Raw genomic sequence first — 16,990 nt, 5'->3', positions numbered from 1 at the left:
TTAATGTACACAGTATATTCATTTGATAATTATATTCCAGTGATAAAATACATATATAAATGAGCCATACTTCATAATGAGTATTCTCCACATGCATCAAGAATTGAAGTCAGAAAGATAAAAAAGAAGAAGCGTTGAAACACAGACAGGTAAAATAATGACGATTTTATTGTCAGATGTCAAACAGTACTTCTGTCGTCGATTGATTTTAAAGTGCATTCCTCTTTCCACCGGTCCCGGGGATCAATAAGGATGATCAATAAGGATGATCACGGACGTGCTCCATGATGTGTTTCAGGGCCAGCCAGGTCTCGGAGGCGGTGGGGATGATCTGATTGGCTGGCAGGATGAAACCATAGCGACCGGTGTCCCTCAGCTCGAAGGCAAAGGAGTACTTGATGCCGAGGTTGTAGGCCCAGTCGATGCTGCCGCCGCTGGCTTGATCTGAGAGGAAGAGGGAGAGGAAGAGGAAGAGAAACAGGAAGAGGATGCGAGCCAATCAGATCGCCGCGATTTTTTGACAATTCAGTTAGTTTTTTCGCAGTATTAGTTCATTTTTATTTGTTATAATTATATACTATATCATGTCAAATCAAAGCTGTGTAACTCTGACATTTGAATTTTGAGGAATTGGTTACATGATTGAGATATTGATGAATAAAATGAAGTGCGGGGAGAAAACATGTTTTGGCTTTTGGAGTAATTTACTGTTTATAACTTGTTTACAAATTAGCAAGACACTGAATTTAGGTGAAAAAGATCTCTATTTTATTAATTTTTTTCGATGGAAAAATGTGATTATTTAGCAGGAATTTAATGTTGATTTTTTTTAGAGCTGTCAATCGAGTAAAAAAAATTAACTAATTAATCGCACATTTTGAAATCGCGATTAATCGCGATTAATCGCAATTAAAAGTTAAAAGTTCATTCTTTTTAAAGACAAAACTTCACACAGAGCTGTGTTTTCAAAGAGGCTCTTACATATACAGTGCCAGCGAGGTATTTAATATCGTGGATGATAAATTGTTTCTTCAGTGAAACATCAGATTAGTAAAAAAAAAAGTATATTGAGACCCCATTGGTCCTGTCATCTTTAACACTGAACAAAGCAGAACCAGTGGCCTTGATAACTGACTGACATTCAAATATGTCACGTTAACCCTCTGGAGGCTGGGCTCATTTTATGCATTTTACAAAAACAAAAAAAAAATCACCGTTTAACCCTTGTGTTGCCTTCGGGTCATTTTGACCCGAATCAATATTACACCCTCCTGCCGCCTTCGGGTTAATTTGACCCCATTCAATGTTTAATGTCGGTGTTCTTTCGGTAGTCAACAAACAAACATAAAGTGCCTCACACTTAAACTTGGAAAACAATATTAATTCTAATAATTTTCTGGAGGTTTTAATTGCTGGCGTCAAATTGAACCCAAAGGGTAAAATATGTTAGTAAATATAAAGGTAACAGGAGGGTGAAACATTGAATCGGGTCAAAATGACCCAAAGGCGGGGGGAGGGTTAAATATTTAATCGGGTCAAAATGACCCGAAGGCAACACAAGGGTTAAAAGTGTTTCCCTTCTTTTTAAAGACAAAACTTCACACAGAGCTGTGTTTTCAAAGAGGCTCCTACATATACAGTGCCAGCGAGGTATTTAATATCGTGGATGATAAATTGTTTCTTCAGTGAAACATCAGATTAGTAAAAAAAAAAAATATATTGAGACCCCATTGGTCCTGTCATCTTCAACATTGAACACAGCAGAACCAGTGGCCTTGATAACTGACTGACATTCAAATATGTCACGTTAACCCTCTGGAGGCTGGGCTCATTTTATGCATTTTACAAAAAAATTTAAATTCACCGTTTAACCCTTGTGTTGCCTTCGGGTCATTTTGACCCGAATCAATATTACACCCTCCTGCCGCCTTCGGGTTAATTTGACCCCATTCAATGTTTAATGTCGGTGTTCTTTCGGTAGTCAACAAACAAACATAAAGTGCCTCACACTTAAACTTGGAAAACAATATTAATTCTAATAATTTTCTGGAGGTTTTAATTGCTGGCGTCAAATTGAACCCAAAGGGTAAAATATGTTAGTAAATATAAAGGTAAGAGGAGGGTGAAACATTGAATCGGGTCAAAATGACCCAAAGGCGGGGGGAGGGTTAAATATTTAATCGGGTCAAAATGACCCGAAGGCAACACAAGGGTTAAAAGTGTTTCCTTTCTTTTAAAGACAAAACTTCACACAGAGCTGTGTTTTCAAAGAGGCTCCTACATATACAGTGCCAGCGAGGTATTTAATATCGTGGATGATAAATTGTTTCTTCAGTGAAACATCAGATTAGTAAAAAAAATGAGGTATATTGAGACCCCATTGGTCCTGTCATCTTTAACATTGAACAGCAGCAGAACCAGTGGCCTTGGTAACTGACTGACATTCACATATGTCACGTTAACCCTCTGGAGGCTGGGGGCATTTTATACATTTTACAAAATAAATTAAATTCACCGTTTAAAGTCTTTTGCATGTGACACACCCCCACGTGTTATACATCAAACATTCCAGAACAATCTCAGCTCTGAAATGAGCCTCATTGTCCTCGCGCCGTGTTCTCTGGTTCTCTGACTGACAGGCTGCTAAATGAGCCTTACCTGTGAGGTGGGAGGTCCTTTGTGATTTATTGAGTGTTCATTGTTTTTTTTCCCCCGAAATGTTGACAGACAAACGGATTGACCAATCACGTTGAAGGTTTCGTGTGTTGCGTTCTTTCCGCGCCGCGTCACCCGACACGTCGCCCCTCCGTTCCTCTGTGTATCAGAGGGGGAGACGGGAGGAAGGAGGAGCAGGAGGAAACCCGACTGATTCATCCACGAGTTAAACTGATTTCTGCTCCTTATTTTCGCGGAGAAATGATTGTTTTAAAAACGGAAACAGTGTCAAACCGTACTGCCGCGGTTTAAAAAATAAAAAATAAAAAAAATAAAACATTTGCGTTAATTGCGTTAAAATATTTTAGTGCGTTAACGCGGCCAAATTAATCGCATAGATTAACGCGTTAACGCTGACATCCCTATTTTTTTTTAATCCTTTTTTTTCAAATAATTTGGGTAAATATTTTTATTTTACATCATACACTTAAAACACTTATAAAATGTCTTATTTTTGGTAGAAAGAGTTGCACTTTAGCGAGAGTCAAGCACACGACATGGAGGGGGTGAAATCTGTTCATTTAAATGTGAAATAAAAATAACGTTGTCTCTAATCTAATCCAGCCCAAATTAAAAAAAGGTGCATAGAAATTGCAAAGAAATAAAAAGCGACTCACAGATGATGTTGCAGATGCTTCCGACCTTGTATCTGGTGCCATGGAGGGACGAGAGCTTCTGAACGGCTGCTCTGCCCACAGAGTCCTGTTAGCAACAACAACAACAACAAGGACCACAACACTGTGTTACTGCTCGGTATATAATATATATAATAATAATATAGTAGATATTTTGCCCTCCTTACCAGCTCCCGCTGATGCAGGGCGTTCTTGCAGTCGTAGCCGTAGGGGTACATGAGCAGCTGGGAGTAGGCGTGGACGGAGATGAAGGCCTTGAAGTTGCCGTGGCTACGGATCAGCTCCACCACGTTCTTCACCTCGACCTCAGAGTGAGCCGAGGGGCCGTGGAAGGAGTCGGAGCACGGGTTCCTGCTGGCCCCGGGGCCTTGGAGGCAAAGGGACGACATGGTTACCGTAACCATGGTGACCAATGGGGGTCCAGGACTTTAAACCAAATGTTCATGACCGACATTTTTTAGATTAGATAAAAGAATAAACATTTATGTCTTTTCAGTTACGGTGCGTTCACTTGCAGCGTGGAGAAATCTGCGAGTATTGAGAGCGTATGCCGGCTTATATTCTGACAGTCATTCATTTAAAAGCATATTTAATTATTTAAAACTCAGCGTAAATGAACATATGAATATAACTAATTTCCAAGACATTTCCAAAATTTAGGGGATTTTTTTCTTCTTCCAGAACTTTTCCAGGCCTGTAAAAAACCATTTACAAATTCACACAACATGTCATATTGTGTTATACGTTCAAAATAATGAATTTTATTCCCAAAATGACCGTATGGTGATATACGAGGCTGCAGCTTGTAGCTGAGCTGTTTCTCATATTTCCTCCTAGTGGACAAAATATTGGAAACATTTAACCGTATGAGCAACAGCTCCACATTAGAGTGCATCAACTATACCTTAAATTCACTTCCATACGTCATCATATTCTTCTCTCAGAACATTTTCTTGTGTAGAAAATAGAAAACTGTGAAGGGGGAGGAACCTAAAGGTGAGTGAGGTCACTGACCTCCGAAGCTTGCGTCCCAGTTCCTGTTGGGGTCGACTCCGCGGCACGCGGAGCCCGGGTTCACGGAGCGCGTCTTACGCCACATCCGGTTCTGCACGACAGAACACAGACACAGTCAGCAGAGCACGGGGCTTCTGGGTAATCTCTTTCGCGGGGGGGGGGGGGGGCCTACGTTGGAGTGTGTGTAGGCGTAGCCGTCGGGGTTGGCCAGCAGCAGCATGTAGACGTCCACGGTGTCCAGGAGGGACGTCACTGAGGCGTCCACGCCGTAGTCGGCGGCAATCTAAGCAAGAACGAGGCTTTTATTTTGTAGTAATGACATTCTCGGAGGTAACGATGTCTGCAACAGTAGAGGAGGAATAAAAGATGGTTCCGGGTCGGCCAGCTGTCTGTGTCCGTGAACTTGTTGTGTTGCTTTTGTCTCTACGTGTTCGTTCTATGTTTCTATCGGCCCCCTTGAAACATTTGTTTTTCGAGTATTTGTATATATATTAATTTCTTGTCAACTTACACATCATTATAATGAATATGTATATGTATCATCAGGGCTGTCACTAAAGATTGTTTACATCATCTGTTAGTCTGCTGATAAAGGAAGAAAATAGGCCTCACGGTGGTGTCTTTGGATTCCTCGTTTTGTCCAGCTAACTGTTTTACTTTGACAATCCCCCAAAAAGTCCATTTACAATGAAATATGAGCAAGAAAAGCACCTTGAAAGGTTTAAAAGTCATCTCAGCTCTATTTATCATTTAGAAACCTATGGAAAGATCTTCTTCTTTTTTTGGGACAGTTTTCTGTCTGCAGCCTCTGAAAGGACAGCAAACACTGTATATATACACATACATATATTTATATATATACATATAAATATATATATATATAAAAGTATATATATATGTAATAATATATATATATATATATATATATATATACACAGTGTACTTTGTACAGTGAACTGCCGACATTAGAAACAAAATCAAAGTGGAGGAAAACAAACTCCCACTTTGTGTGTAAAATAAAATAATAATTAACAAGGCAGAGAACAACATCAACAACAAAATAAATCTTCTCCAGTGGAGAAAAAGGGGGCGGAGTCCACCTGAATGCCCCAGGTGAGTTTTTTCAAAAGAGTAAAAACAAGAAGAGATAAAAAATAATATATATATATATAAATATATATATATAGTATTTTTCACCCCGCTGTACCTTGTTGGCAGTCCACACTCCGGTGGCCTGGGACACCCACTCTCTGGAGTGGATGCCCGTGTCCATCCAGATGGCAGGATGCTTGTTTCCTCCGGTGCTGAACTATAAAAACACACAACACAATTATTTGTGTTCAAAATAACTGCATGAAAAGATATATTAGTGTAATAAAGGTCACATCCCACCTTGAGCACGTACATGGGCCGGTTCTCGTACGACCTCCCGATCTCCTGCTTGGTGACGAGTTTGGGGTGCTGAGCCACCAGAGAGTCCATCCAGCTGTGGATCTGGAGGGTCATCCAGGTGAGGAAGGTGAACACACAGAAATAATACTTTAACTATAATGATACTCGTATGATTATGCGTTCAGACGACTGCGTGTTGGTCACGGATCAATACTCCGGTACCCGAGCCTCACCGTCTCCAGCGGATGATACGCTCCGAAGTTGAAGCTCCCGCCGCTGGGCTCCTTCCTCTGGTTCTCCAGCATCTCAGCTTTCTCCTCGTCCAGGAGCTCCTGAACGCCACGCGGGGAAACACAGAGGTGAACTCGATCAGCGGGGGAGGAGGAGGAGGAGGAGGGCGGGTACCAACCTGCAGGTCGTCCACGATGACGGCGTACGGGACGGCGTGGGCGGCGAGGAGCTCCGTCACGGCGCTCACGGCGGAGCGAGGGACCCGGAGGTCCACGGGGAGGTCGGTGGAGACGGGGCGGAGCCAGAAGTCCAGCTGAGGGAAAGGGGAGGAGTCACAGGATACTTTTTATTTGTTATTTATATTTATACTATTCACATTTAACACGTAAGCCTTTGATGTGTTTCATGATTTATTTATTCTTATTTATTTATCATCTCCAAAAAACTATTTTGAGTTATAATAGAAGTTTTACAAGAGTGTTAAATCACTAATGTATACAGTATGTCCCGATTAAAAATCTGAATCCAGTCGACTGAAACGTCTTAAATTCTGATCTAGCAAAGATTAATGTCTGATAATATTAAATAGAATAATACAGAATACAATAAGAGTTTTAAATGTTGTGTTTCTGACTTTCTGACCCCGTCAACCTTTAACCACGAAAACTCTCAAGTGGATTATTTAAAGTTAAAGATGGATTTGCCTTCTGTGTGTGTGTGTATGTACGTGTGTGTGTGTACATGTATGTATGTGTGTACGTGTGTGTTTACATGTGTGTGTGTACCTCCCACTCCTCTTGAGCCTCCAGCGCCTGCAGGACTTGCAGCTGCTCCTCAGACCTCACGTTGACCCTGATGACCTGATGCCTGCAACGCCCAACGTTCATACTCAAGGTTTACGGCCGGCAGAGAGAGAGAGAGAGAGAGAGAGAGAGAGAGAGAGCGAGAGAGAGAGAGCTCATCCACCGCTCGCCGATATGAGAAGCGGTTATCCCCTCCTCCCACCCTGTTCCCTTTAATTCACTGTAATTATGATTTAATCTTTCCCTAAGCAGAAAGCTGAAGCAGTTGAATACTCATGTAGTTCAAAGCCCCAACGGGAGGGAAATAAAACAATAAAACCCATAATCAAATCTCTAAATAATTGTATTAAATTGTGAAGGCTGCGTTCTTTTGCTGAACTAAATGAACAGAGTTAATCTCAAAGTACTCGCACGTTGATTCTGGTCTGACGGTTGTTCATCTAGAATTCCACAAACTTCACTTTCCACCTTCATTAAATGTCATTTTTATTTCTGCGAAGAGTTAACACATCGTTTTGGGTTCATTTATCCATCAGAATCGGTGGTTGGGGGATCACAAATGTTGATTATGGTTCTTTTCATCACGTCGATGGCAGATATTGGTATTCTTGGATCAGAAGGAAAAAGATTCACTGACGAGCAACAACAAAATTCAGGTTTCAGGTGTTCTGGTGCCTTACAGTCAGAACTAGAAATCTTCCGAAACCTATGAAAAATAATAAATAATAATAAACTCCATATTTTTGTTCACGTTTTAAACTTCAAATAATTTCTCTACGTTAACGTATGGCAAGTCACTGCGGTCACAAAGATTAGCGTGGTTAGCGTTTTCTCTTCCGGAACCCCATTCAAATGAATGGGACAATTTCTCTCCTTTTTTTTGCCATTTTTGGGGGTTAAGCGTCGGTCTGATCTCTTAGAAAAGATTTAACTATTCCCGATCAGACCGCACGTTTTGATGTATTTTGACGTATTTGCGACGTACGCTCTGGGAGCCTTAGTCGTTTCACGTTTTTTTCCCATAGGCGTTGCGAATTTTTTGCCGTTTTCCGCGTTTTTTTCTCTCGAAGAATTGGTGAGGCAAATCTTTTTATGACTTAAATGCACACGATTCCCGATCAGGCCGCACGTTTTGATGTATTTTTAATACATAGGCGACCTACGCTGCGAGCTGTACGCTCGGACAAAGTTCTGACGGAAGATGAAGAATAGGAAGATAAGCAAGTCGAATAACAGTTTGTATATTTATATATATATTTATATATATAAATATATATACAGATATATATATGGATATAAATATAAACAATATATATATATGAATATATATATATGTATATAAATATATACATATATACAAAATATATATATATAAATATACAACAAATATATATATTTATAAATATAAAAATTAGGGTTGTTAGCGTTAACGCGTTAATCTATGCGATTAATTTGGCCGTGTTAACGCACTAAAAATATTGTAACGCAATTAACGCAACTTTGTTTACTTCCGGTGTTCGTTGAAGTTTTTACACTCAAACCGAGTGTCAAACCGCGGCAGTACGGTTTGACACTGTTTCCGTTTTTAAAACAATTATTTCTCCGCGAAAATAAGGAGCAGAAATCAGTTTAACTCGTGGATGAATCAGTCGGGTTTCCTCCTGCTCCTCCTTCCTCCCGTCTCCCCCTCTGATACACAGAGGAACGGAGGGGCGACGTGTCGGGTGACGCGGCGCGGAAAGAACGCGACACACGAAACCTTCAACGTGATTGGTCAATCCGTTTGTCTGTCAACATCTTGGGGAAAAAACAACCAATGATCACTCAGTAAATCACAAGGACCTCCCACCACAGGTGAGGCTCTATAGCAGCCTGTCAGTCAGAGAGCAGAGAACACGGCACCAGGACAACTGAGCCTCATTGAATAGAGCTGAGATTGTTCTGGAATGTTTGATGTAGAACACGTGGGTATGTGTCATATGAAAACGCCTTTAAAAGGTGAATTTACATTTTTTTTTTAATGGAGAAAATGTCCTCAGTCTCCAGAGGGTGAACAGGACATATTTGAATGTCAGTCAGTTCCCAAGGCCACTGGTTCTGCTGCTGTTCAGTGGTAAAGATGACAGGACCAATGGGGTCTCAATATACTTTTTTTTTTTACTAATCTGATGTTTCACTGAAGAAACAATTTATCATCCACAATATTAAATACCTCGCTGGCACTTTATAGGTAGGAGCATCTTTGAAAACACAGCTCTGTGTGAAGTTTAGTCTTTAAAAAGAATGAACTTTTAACTTTTAACTTTTAATCGCGATTAATGAATTTCAAAATGTGCGATTAATTAGTTAATTTTTTTTAATCGATTGACAGCCCTAATAAAAATATATACATATATAAATATAAATATATATATATTTGTAAAACAAATAGGGTGAATTGTGCCAGAGGAAAGGTGTATAATAGACGCCCCTGGCTGGCTTGAAGTATGAGTGTCCTGCTACATGAAGACCTTTAATGACGTCCGTGTCCTCTCTACTCATTTCAGTGTGTAAAGCTCAGGAATCCTATCCTCACCCAGTGAAGAGCTTCTCGGCGTCGGCCGCAGCCACGAGCGCCAGCAGCAGCCAGAGGCCTCTCATGTCGTCCGAGTGTCTGAGCGTCCGGACTGTGAGTTTCCCGCCTCTTTAAAAACCCACCTGGTGGCAGGTGGTCCTGTTCCCACGTCCTCAGACGAGCACACGAGCGCTGCTGACTGGAAACAACGTTATTTTTGAGCGGCGAACGGGCGACTCAGCGTCGTCGTTATCGGAGCGGCGCTCAGCTGCAGATAGCGGCGGCTTCCCTCCATTCTGTGCCAGAGGGGGGAGAATAAGTGCATCAAAAACTATCCTAAAATAAAAATTTACAAAGAAAGTGAATGTATGAAAATATATATTGTTATGTGGTTGAAAACTAAATAAAAAAAGGGAGTTAAAAAAAAGAAGAAGATATTTTGTGCTCTTGTGAAGCTAATTCCAGATAATGTAAGTATTCCTGTTATTCTACTTAACTGTGTATTGCGTGTGTGAGTAAATAATATTTGAGATTCACAAGTCAGCTAAAAAGTGTTCTAATGATCGTTCACTTTTAAATGATGACGTGACATTTTCTTTTAAAAACCTCTCGAAAAAAGAAAATTGGAGATGCATTTGTGTCCCTTCTGCTCCCAAACCGACCCCAAAACATCAAAGAGGCGACCTGCGTTTACATTTTAAATGTTCATATAAAAACTTCTATCTTGCCAAGCTTTTCTTTTTTTTAACAGCACTGTATGAGGATCCCCACGTCGGCCTTTTAAAATACCTTTTAATTAATTCAAACACTTTACATTTGATTTAATTTTCATTTTAAATGTAAAATGTTTTATTCCTCTTTTGAAATTGTGCAAAAGTGCAAAAAGCATATAGAAGGATTAATTTTAATTTTGTATTTATTCTTTTTTAAATGTTCAGCACTGTGAGCTAACAGTCTGTTTGTAATGTGCGATATAAATAAAGATGATCTGTATTATTATAAAAGGCTTTTTTTTACATTTCGCCCCCATAATGAGGTCATTAGATCATTAACCCTACGAGCCAATCAGAGGCCGAGTAGGGCGGGTCCCCCAGCCAATGGCTGTGAGAGGTGATAACGAGTCTTGAATAATTCTGGTTAAAGCTGCCCACGTGCACCTCAAGAGAAACATTCATGTAACAAGACACGAAGGCATTTCAAACATTAGTGCGCATGTGCACACTGTGGCCACTAGATGGCGGCACACGACCAAACGTCTTTAACCACAAGGCGAGACGCCACGCCCCCTTTATGGATAAAAACACCAAATTATTGATGACCAAGAGAGGTGTTATTGGAGTGGGTGAGTACGAGTAAGTGGGGGAGACACCTGGAGATGTACACTATAAAACCTGAGCTCAGATTATTGGTCATTTACTGGATTTATTGATTGAAAAATTACTTTTTTATATCTGATTAATTGTTTCGAGTCACTTTTCAAGCAAAAAAAATCAAACAATAACCGGTAGCCGCTTCCTAAATGAGTGTTTTCCTTCTTCTCTCAGTTTGACATCGTTGCAAACTGAATATATTCAGATGTTCCAACAAGACGTTTAAAAACATCCCCAAAGAGTTACGACGCAGGTTAATCCACAATGACAATACTCTACATGTGATATTATTAAATGGAATTACAGCTCAAAAGTATATATCTTGTTTCTACATATCCATGTGGAGCTTAAGTATTATTATCAATATGTATCTGATGCAAACAAGTGAGCTTTACCCCAACTTCATGATGTAATGAAAGACGAGCTCCGGATCCACCACCCTGTTTCATGACTACAGAGGATGGGGCGGGGGGGGGGGGCTTTGTGTGCAATATCTGCTGGTTGACATATCGAAAATGTACACCACACTGCCTCCGGCTTCCATCAGATGCTGCTAGTGAGTGGGGGGGATTAAACGTTCAATCCCCCCCCCCCCCCACTCACTAGCTTGTTCCACATGACTTCCTCCTCCGCCAATCTATAAATAGATCCATTTACATCGCATTTTCATGGCTGAGGCGAGCTGTAAATTAATCATTTGCCGCTCGTCTCGTTCGCTGAAACACGATCGAACTTCTTCTTCTTCTTCTTCTTCTTCTTCTTCTTCTTCTTCTTCTTCTTCTTCTGTTGCCGTTCCCGGAGGTTAAGACGTTGACCACGTGCCGGTGACATCATCGCGTTTATGTTCAGCCACAGATGTACTTTCAGGCCTTTGGTCTCTTTTTTTGGGGCGTTCTAAACGCTGGGGTCGGTTTAACGTGAGCGATCATCGCTAAGCCCCGCCCCCTCGAATGCGATCACAATCAGGTCGTCTTCATTTTCACGCTGGTTTTGTGGATTTTGGACAGAGACGCTCTGTGTAACGAGTTTCCCCCACAAAAAATGTGATACATACATGCATTTATATGCATTTATATGCATTTAAATACATATAAATGCATATTTAAATGCATTTAAATGTGAATTTATGTGCATTTCTATGCAGTTGGTGACGGCGTGGGCTCCATGGCAGCTCTCACATCGAGACAGGAAGTAGAGAGACGGGTCGAGGATTAAGCTCTCGCCTCCTTCAGAGAGTTAAGGAAACAGCCGGTTGAGAAGGAAGCTGTAACAAGATGGGTGAGAAAGGTAAAGAAGGTCAGGAGCAACAGCCTGGAGACGGGGTCAAGAGGTCAGAGGTCATCAAGGTGAGATCCTGATGAGGTGAAAGAGGAACACGGCTGACTGTTAAAAAGGGCGTTTACAGTGATGAGTATACAGACTGATCCTGAGACAGTCACGTCTCCATGGCGACGTCACATCAGCCCTCACAGAACCGGCCCTCACAGAACCGGCCTTCACAGAACCAGCCCTGCACAGAACCAGCCCTCTACAGAACCAGCCCTCCACAGAACCAGCCCCCACAGAACCAGCCCTGCACAGAACCAGCCCTGCACAGAACCAGCCCTCTACAGAACCAGCCCCCACAGAACCAGCCCCCACAGAACCAGCCCTCACAGAACCAGCCCTCACAGAACCAGCCCTGCACAGAACCAGCCCTCTACAGAACCAGCCCCCACAGAACCAGCCCTCTACAGAACCAGCCCTCACAGAACCAGCCCTCTACAGAACCAGCCCTCTACAGAACCAGCCCCCACAGAACCAGCCCTCACAGAACCAGCCCTCTACAGAACCAACCCTCTACAGAACCAGCCCTCTACAGAACCAGCCCCCACAGAACCAGCCCTCACAGAACCAACCCTCTACAGAACCAGCCCCCACAGAACCAGCCCTCACAGAACCAGCCCTCACAGAACCAGCCCTCTACAGAACCAACCCTCTACAGAACTGGCCCTCACAGAACCAGCCCTCACAGAACCAGCCCTCTACAGAACCAACCCTCTACAGAACCAGCCCCCACAGAACCAGCCCTCCACAGAACCAGCCCTCTACAGAACCAGCCCTCACAGAACCAACCCTCTACAGAACCAGCCCTCACAGAACCATCCCTCCACAGAACCAGCCCTCCACAGAACCAGCCCTCACAGAACCATCCCTCAACAGAACCAGCCCTCACAGAACCAGCCCTCTACAGAACCATCCCTCCACAGAACCAGCCCTCACAGAACCAGCCCTCTACAGAACCAGCCCTCTACAGAACCGGCCCTCCAGCTCCGCCCCGTCCGGGGGGCTGACTCTGCATTATTGCGTCACGCCTCCAGATTTATTCATTATGTAAGAAGTCTAAAAATAGCCGACCCAGCCGGGGACCCTCGGCCCGCGGTGGAAATAGAAGGCGGCGCCAAGCGGGTCGGGTTATATTTAGCAACGCGCCGGCGCCCGCCGCCAGGAATAGCACGGCGAGGTATTTACATCTTCATCCTCCGACTCGGCCTCGTGCTCGCAGGAACGTCTCCATCCCTCTGAGCGGAGTGGACAGCCGTGTGTGTGTGTGTGTGTGTGTGTGTGTGTGTGTGTGTGTGTGTGTGTGTGTGTGTGTGTGTGTGTGTGTGTGTGTGTGTGTGTGTGTGTGTGTGTGTGTGTGTGTGTGTGTGTGTGTGTGTGTGTGTGTGTGTGTGTGTGCGTGCGTGCGTGCGTGCGTGCGTGCGTGCTGGAGGCTTTCTGAGGTGCACATCATAAAAATTGTTACACACCTTTCCTTCTTCCATTACTCGTCTCCGCCTGATTCAGCAGCGTGCGAGGGCATCCGGCATTAGACGAGCTTGTAAAGGAGGAGCGAGGGAAATAAAACTCGAGTCCCCCCCCCCTCCTCCCCCCCCCACAGCGACTAGAGTGATATTAGAATCGTGCTGAGCTCGTTCCCGTCTGCTTTATTGCTTTAGCGGCCGGCGGTCAGCGCGGAGAGGAGCGAGCGATTCCCCGAGAGCTGCGTTTAAAAAACATAAAGGAAGACGTTTTTCTTTTGTGGTGAGACGAGATGACGAAGAGGATGATGACGAAGAGGATGATGAGCTACGCGACGTTAATTCATCCGTTTTATGAGAAGAGACGTAGAAGGAGAGTTTGAGCCTTGATTTAGTTCCAGATGTACGTTTCATTGCTGAATTAGTGTCGAATAGACACTTTATAGAGGGTTGTGTTGAGCTTGTAGTACCATATTGCCCCACTAGAGAGCTTGTAGTTCCATATTACCCCACTAGAGAGCTTGTAGTTCCATATTACCCCACTAGAGAGCTTGTAGTTCCATATTACCCCACTAGAGAGCTTGTAGTACCATATTACCCCACTAGAGAGCTTGTAGTACCATATAGATAGATAGATAGATATATACTTTATTAATCCCCAAGGGGAAATTTGTCGAGCCAGTAGCAGCAACACACAAGAATAAAAAAACAAAACACAAAATATAAGAAGGGTTAGGGTGATCTGGCAAGAGGTGAACTGTTGTAGAGCCTCATAGCCGTCGGCAGGAATGTTCTCCTGTATCTGTCCTTGTGGCAGCGGAGCGTGAGGAGACGTCTGGAGAAAGTACTCCTCTGTCCCTGTAGGAGGTGGTGGAGAGGGTGGTCCGGGTTGTCCAATATGGACACCAGTTTCTTCAACGTCCTCCTCTCCACCACCTGTTCCAGGTGCTCCAGCTGGCAGCCGATGATGGAGCCAGCCTTCCTAACCAGTTTGTTAAGACGGCTGGTGTCACCGGCTCCGATGCTGCTCCTCTAGCAGACAATGGCAAAGTGCAGCACACTGGCCACAACCGACTGGTAGAATAACTCCAGCATCTTGCTGCACACGTTGAAGGATCCAAGCTTTCTCAGGAAAAAGAGTCGACTCATCCCCTTCTTGTACACAGCGTTGATGTTGGCCTTCCAGTTCAGTCGGCTGTCGATGGAGACGCCCAGGTACTTGTACTCCTCCACCATGTCCACGTCCACTCCCAGGACACTCAGAGGTGTAGGAGCTGTCGCCTTCCTCCTGAAGTCCACCACCATCTCTCTGGTCTTGGCCACGTTCAGCCGCAGGTGGTTCTCATCGGCCCACTTTACAAAGTCACTCACCACTGCCCTGTACTCCTCCTCCCGTCCATCCCTAATACACCCGACCACTGCAGAGTCATCAGAGTACTTCTGCAGATGGCATGACTCCGTGTTGTACTGGAAGTCACTGGTGTACAGGGTGAAGAGGAAGGAAGACAGAACAGTTCCCTGTGGGGCTCAACATCACTGACCACCGTTCCAGACAGCACACGCCCATTCTGACAAACTGTGGTCTGCCTGTGAGGTAGTCAGTGATCCAGGAGATGGTGGACGCGTCCACACCGGCCACCCGCAGCTTCTCACTCAGCAGCAGTGGCTGGATGGTGTTAAATGCACTGGAGAAGTCAAAGAAAGTGACTCTCACAGAGACACCGGTTCCATCCAGGTGCGACTGAGCTCGTTGCAGCAGGTAGATGATGGCGTCGTCCACTCCCACATGAGGCTGGTAAGCAAATTGCAGAGGGTCCAACGACGATTTCACCTGCGGCCGGAGGCGGGCCAAGACCAGCCTCTCCAGCACCTTCATCACATGGGAGGTGAGGGCGACCGGTCGGTAGTCATTGAGGCCAGATGGTGCTGACTTCTTTGGGACAGGGACCAGGCACAACGTCTTCCACAGCACCGGGACTTCCCCCAGCCTCAGGCTGAGGTTGAAGAGGCGCTGCAGGACACCAGACAGCTGGGTGGCGCAGGTCTTTAGGACCCTGGGGCTGATGCCATCAGGACCTTCAGCTCTGCGCTGGTGTAGTTTCTCCAGCTGTCTTCTCACCTGGTCAGTCGTCACAGAGAGAGGGGAGGTGGAGGAGCCCATTGTTATTGAGGGCTCGGTGGATGTGCAGCTCAGCAGGGGGACAGAGGGGGAGGTGTTTGGGAGGTGTGATGTGGAGGAGACAGGAGGGCTGTGAACTGAACCTATTGAAAAACAGTTGAGCTGGTTGGCCCTCTCCAGGAGCCCCTGGCTGTCTCCTCCCACCTTGAAGCCAGTTATCTGCTTCATGCAAGACCACACCTCCCTTGTGTTGTTCAGCTGGAGTTTGGCCTCCAGCTTCCTCCTGTAGGAGTCCTTGCCTCCTGAGCTTCACCTTTAGGTTGCGCTGGGCTTTCTCAGCTCATCCCTGTCTCCAGACCTGAAAGCAGCTTTCTTCATGTTAAGAAGCGCCTTCAGGTCCCTGGTGATCCAGGGCTTGTTGTTGGGGAAGCAGCGCACAGTCCGTGATGGGATGGTGGTGTGTTCACAGAACTTGATGTATTCCGTGATGCAGTCGGTCATACTGTTGATGTCCTCCCGTGCGGTCCACACAACACATCCCAGTCCGTTGACTCAAGCAGTCCTGTAGAGCGTCGTTAGCCTCCAGAGACCACCTCCTCACAGTCCTGGTGGTCACCGCAGCCTCTTCACCAGAGGAACATACCTGGGTGTCAGCCGGACCAGGTCATGATCAGACCTGCCGAGGGGAAGGGCAGTGGCGCTGTATGCGTCCTTAGTATTAGCATACAGCAAGTCCAGAGTTTTATTGTTCCTTGTTGGGCAGTCTATGTATTGATGGAAGGTTGGCAGAGCTTTTTCCAATGTGGTGTGGTTAAAGTCACCAGTGATAGCCATGAATGCTCCAGGCTGATGATTCAGCAGAGCAGACACAGTGGAGTGGATGGTGTCCACAGCTTCCTCAGCGTCAGCTGATGGCGGCACGTACACGACAACCACAATGGCGGACGTGAACTCTCTCGGCAAATAGTACGGGCGCATCCCCACGGCCAACAGTTCAATGTTCGGGCTACAGAAGCGCCCCTTCACGCACACATGGTCCGGATGGCACCACCGTTCATTCACATAAACAGCGATCCCGCCCCCCCTCTTCTTACCGCTCTGTGTAGCGTCTCTGTCAGCCCGAACAGTCCTGAAGCCGGGCAAAGACGCGCTGTGATCCGGATAGTCCGCGTGTAGCCACGTCTCAGTGAAGCACAAGAGACTGCTCTCACGGAAGATCCTCTCAGACATTACCAGCGCCGAGCTCATCCGTCTTATTCGCCAAAGACTTCACGTTCCCCGTTATGATCGACGGTACCGAGGGTTTGTATCTCCTCGTTTTAGCCCTCCGCTTGACACCCGATCTGCAACCGCGAGCCCTTCTCCGTAGCTCCA

General features: G+C 44.9%; 1 protein-coding gene across 2 annotated transcripts; it reads right to left on the bottom strand.

Annotated features, from left to right (window-relative positions):
• Positions 1-145: 145 nt before the first annotated feature.
• On the bottom strand, positions 146-13,523 carry LOC130195984 (carboxypeptidase A2-like). 2 transcript variants are annotated; one of them, XM_056417857.1, is made up of 12 exons: positions 13,507-13,523; positions 9,366-9,640; positions 6,773-6,854; positions 6,166-6,300; positions 5,990-6,088; positions 5,757-5,858; positions 5,572-5,673; positions 4,537-4,647; positions 4,365-4,455; positions 3,518-3,717; positions 3,333-3,417; positions 146-444 (listed from the first exon to the last, which is right to left on the bottom strand). In XM_056417857.1, the coding sequence occupies exons 2-12, from the start codon at positions 9,428-9,430 to the stop codon at positions 257-259; spliced, it is 1,260 nt and encodes a 419-aa protein (XP_056273832.1). In that variant the 5' UTR covers positions 9,431-9,640; positions 13,507-13,523; the 3' UTR covers positions 146-256. The 2 variants fall into 2 exon arrangements, 1 of the variants encoding a protein (XP_056273832.1); XR_008832142.1 differs by lacking the exon at positions 13,507-13,523 and adding an exon at positions 2,659-2,814 and having other exon boundaries at positions 359-444; positions 9,366-9,722.
• Between the last annotated feature and the right edge of the window lie 3,467 nt (positions 13,524-16,990).

This window comes from Pseudoliparis swirei, chromosome 6, assembly GCF_029220125.1.
Source record: "Pseudoliparis swirei isolate HS2019 ecotype Mariana Trench chromosome 6, NWPU_hadal_v1, whole genome shotgun sequence".
Classification (NCBI taxonomy): Eukaryota; Metazoa; Chordata; class Actinopteri; order Perciformes; family Liparidae; genus Pseudoliparis; species Pseudoliparis swirei.
Note: the sequence above shows the minus strand (reverse complement) of the source record. Positions and strands in the feature narration are given on the sequence as shown.

Bases quoted from the DNA above. Each gene is read 5' to 3' on its own strand.
- LOC130195984 (XM_056417857.1), bottom strand. From the start codon at position 9,430: ATGAGAGGCCTCTGGCTGCTGCTGGCGCTCGTGGCTGCGGCCGACGCC. The intron at 6,301-6,772 runs GTACACACACAC...CCTTTCCCTCAG, and splicing joins AGGCTCAAGAGGAGTGGGAG to CTGGACTTCTGGCTCCGCCC. The intron at 3,718-4,364 runs GTCAGTGACCTC...TTTGCCTCCAAG, and splicing joins CTGGGACGCAAGCTTCGGAG to GCCCCGGGGCCAGCAGGAAC.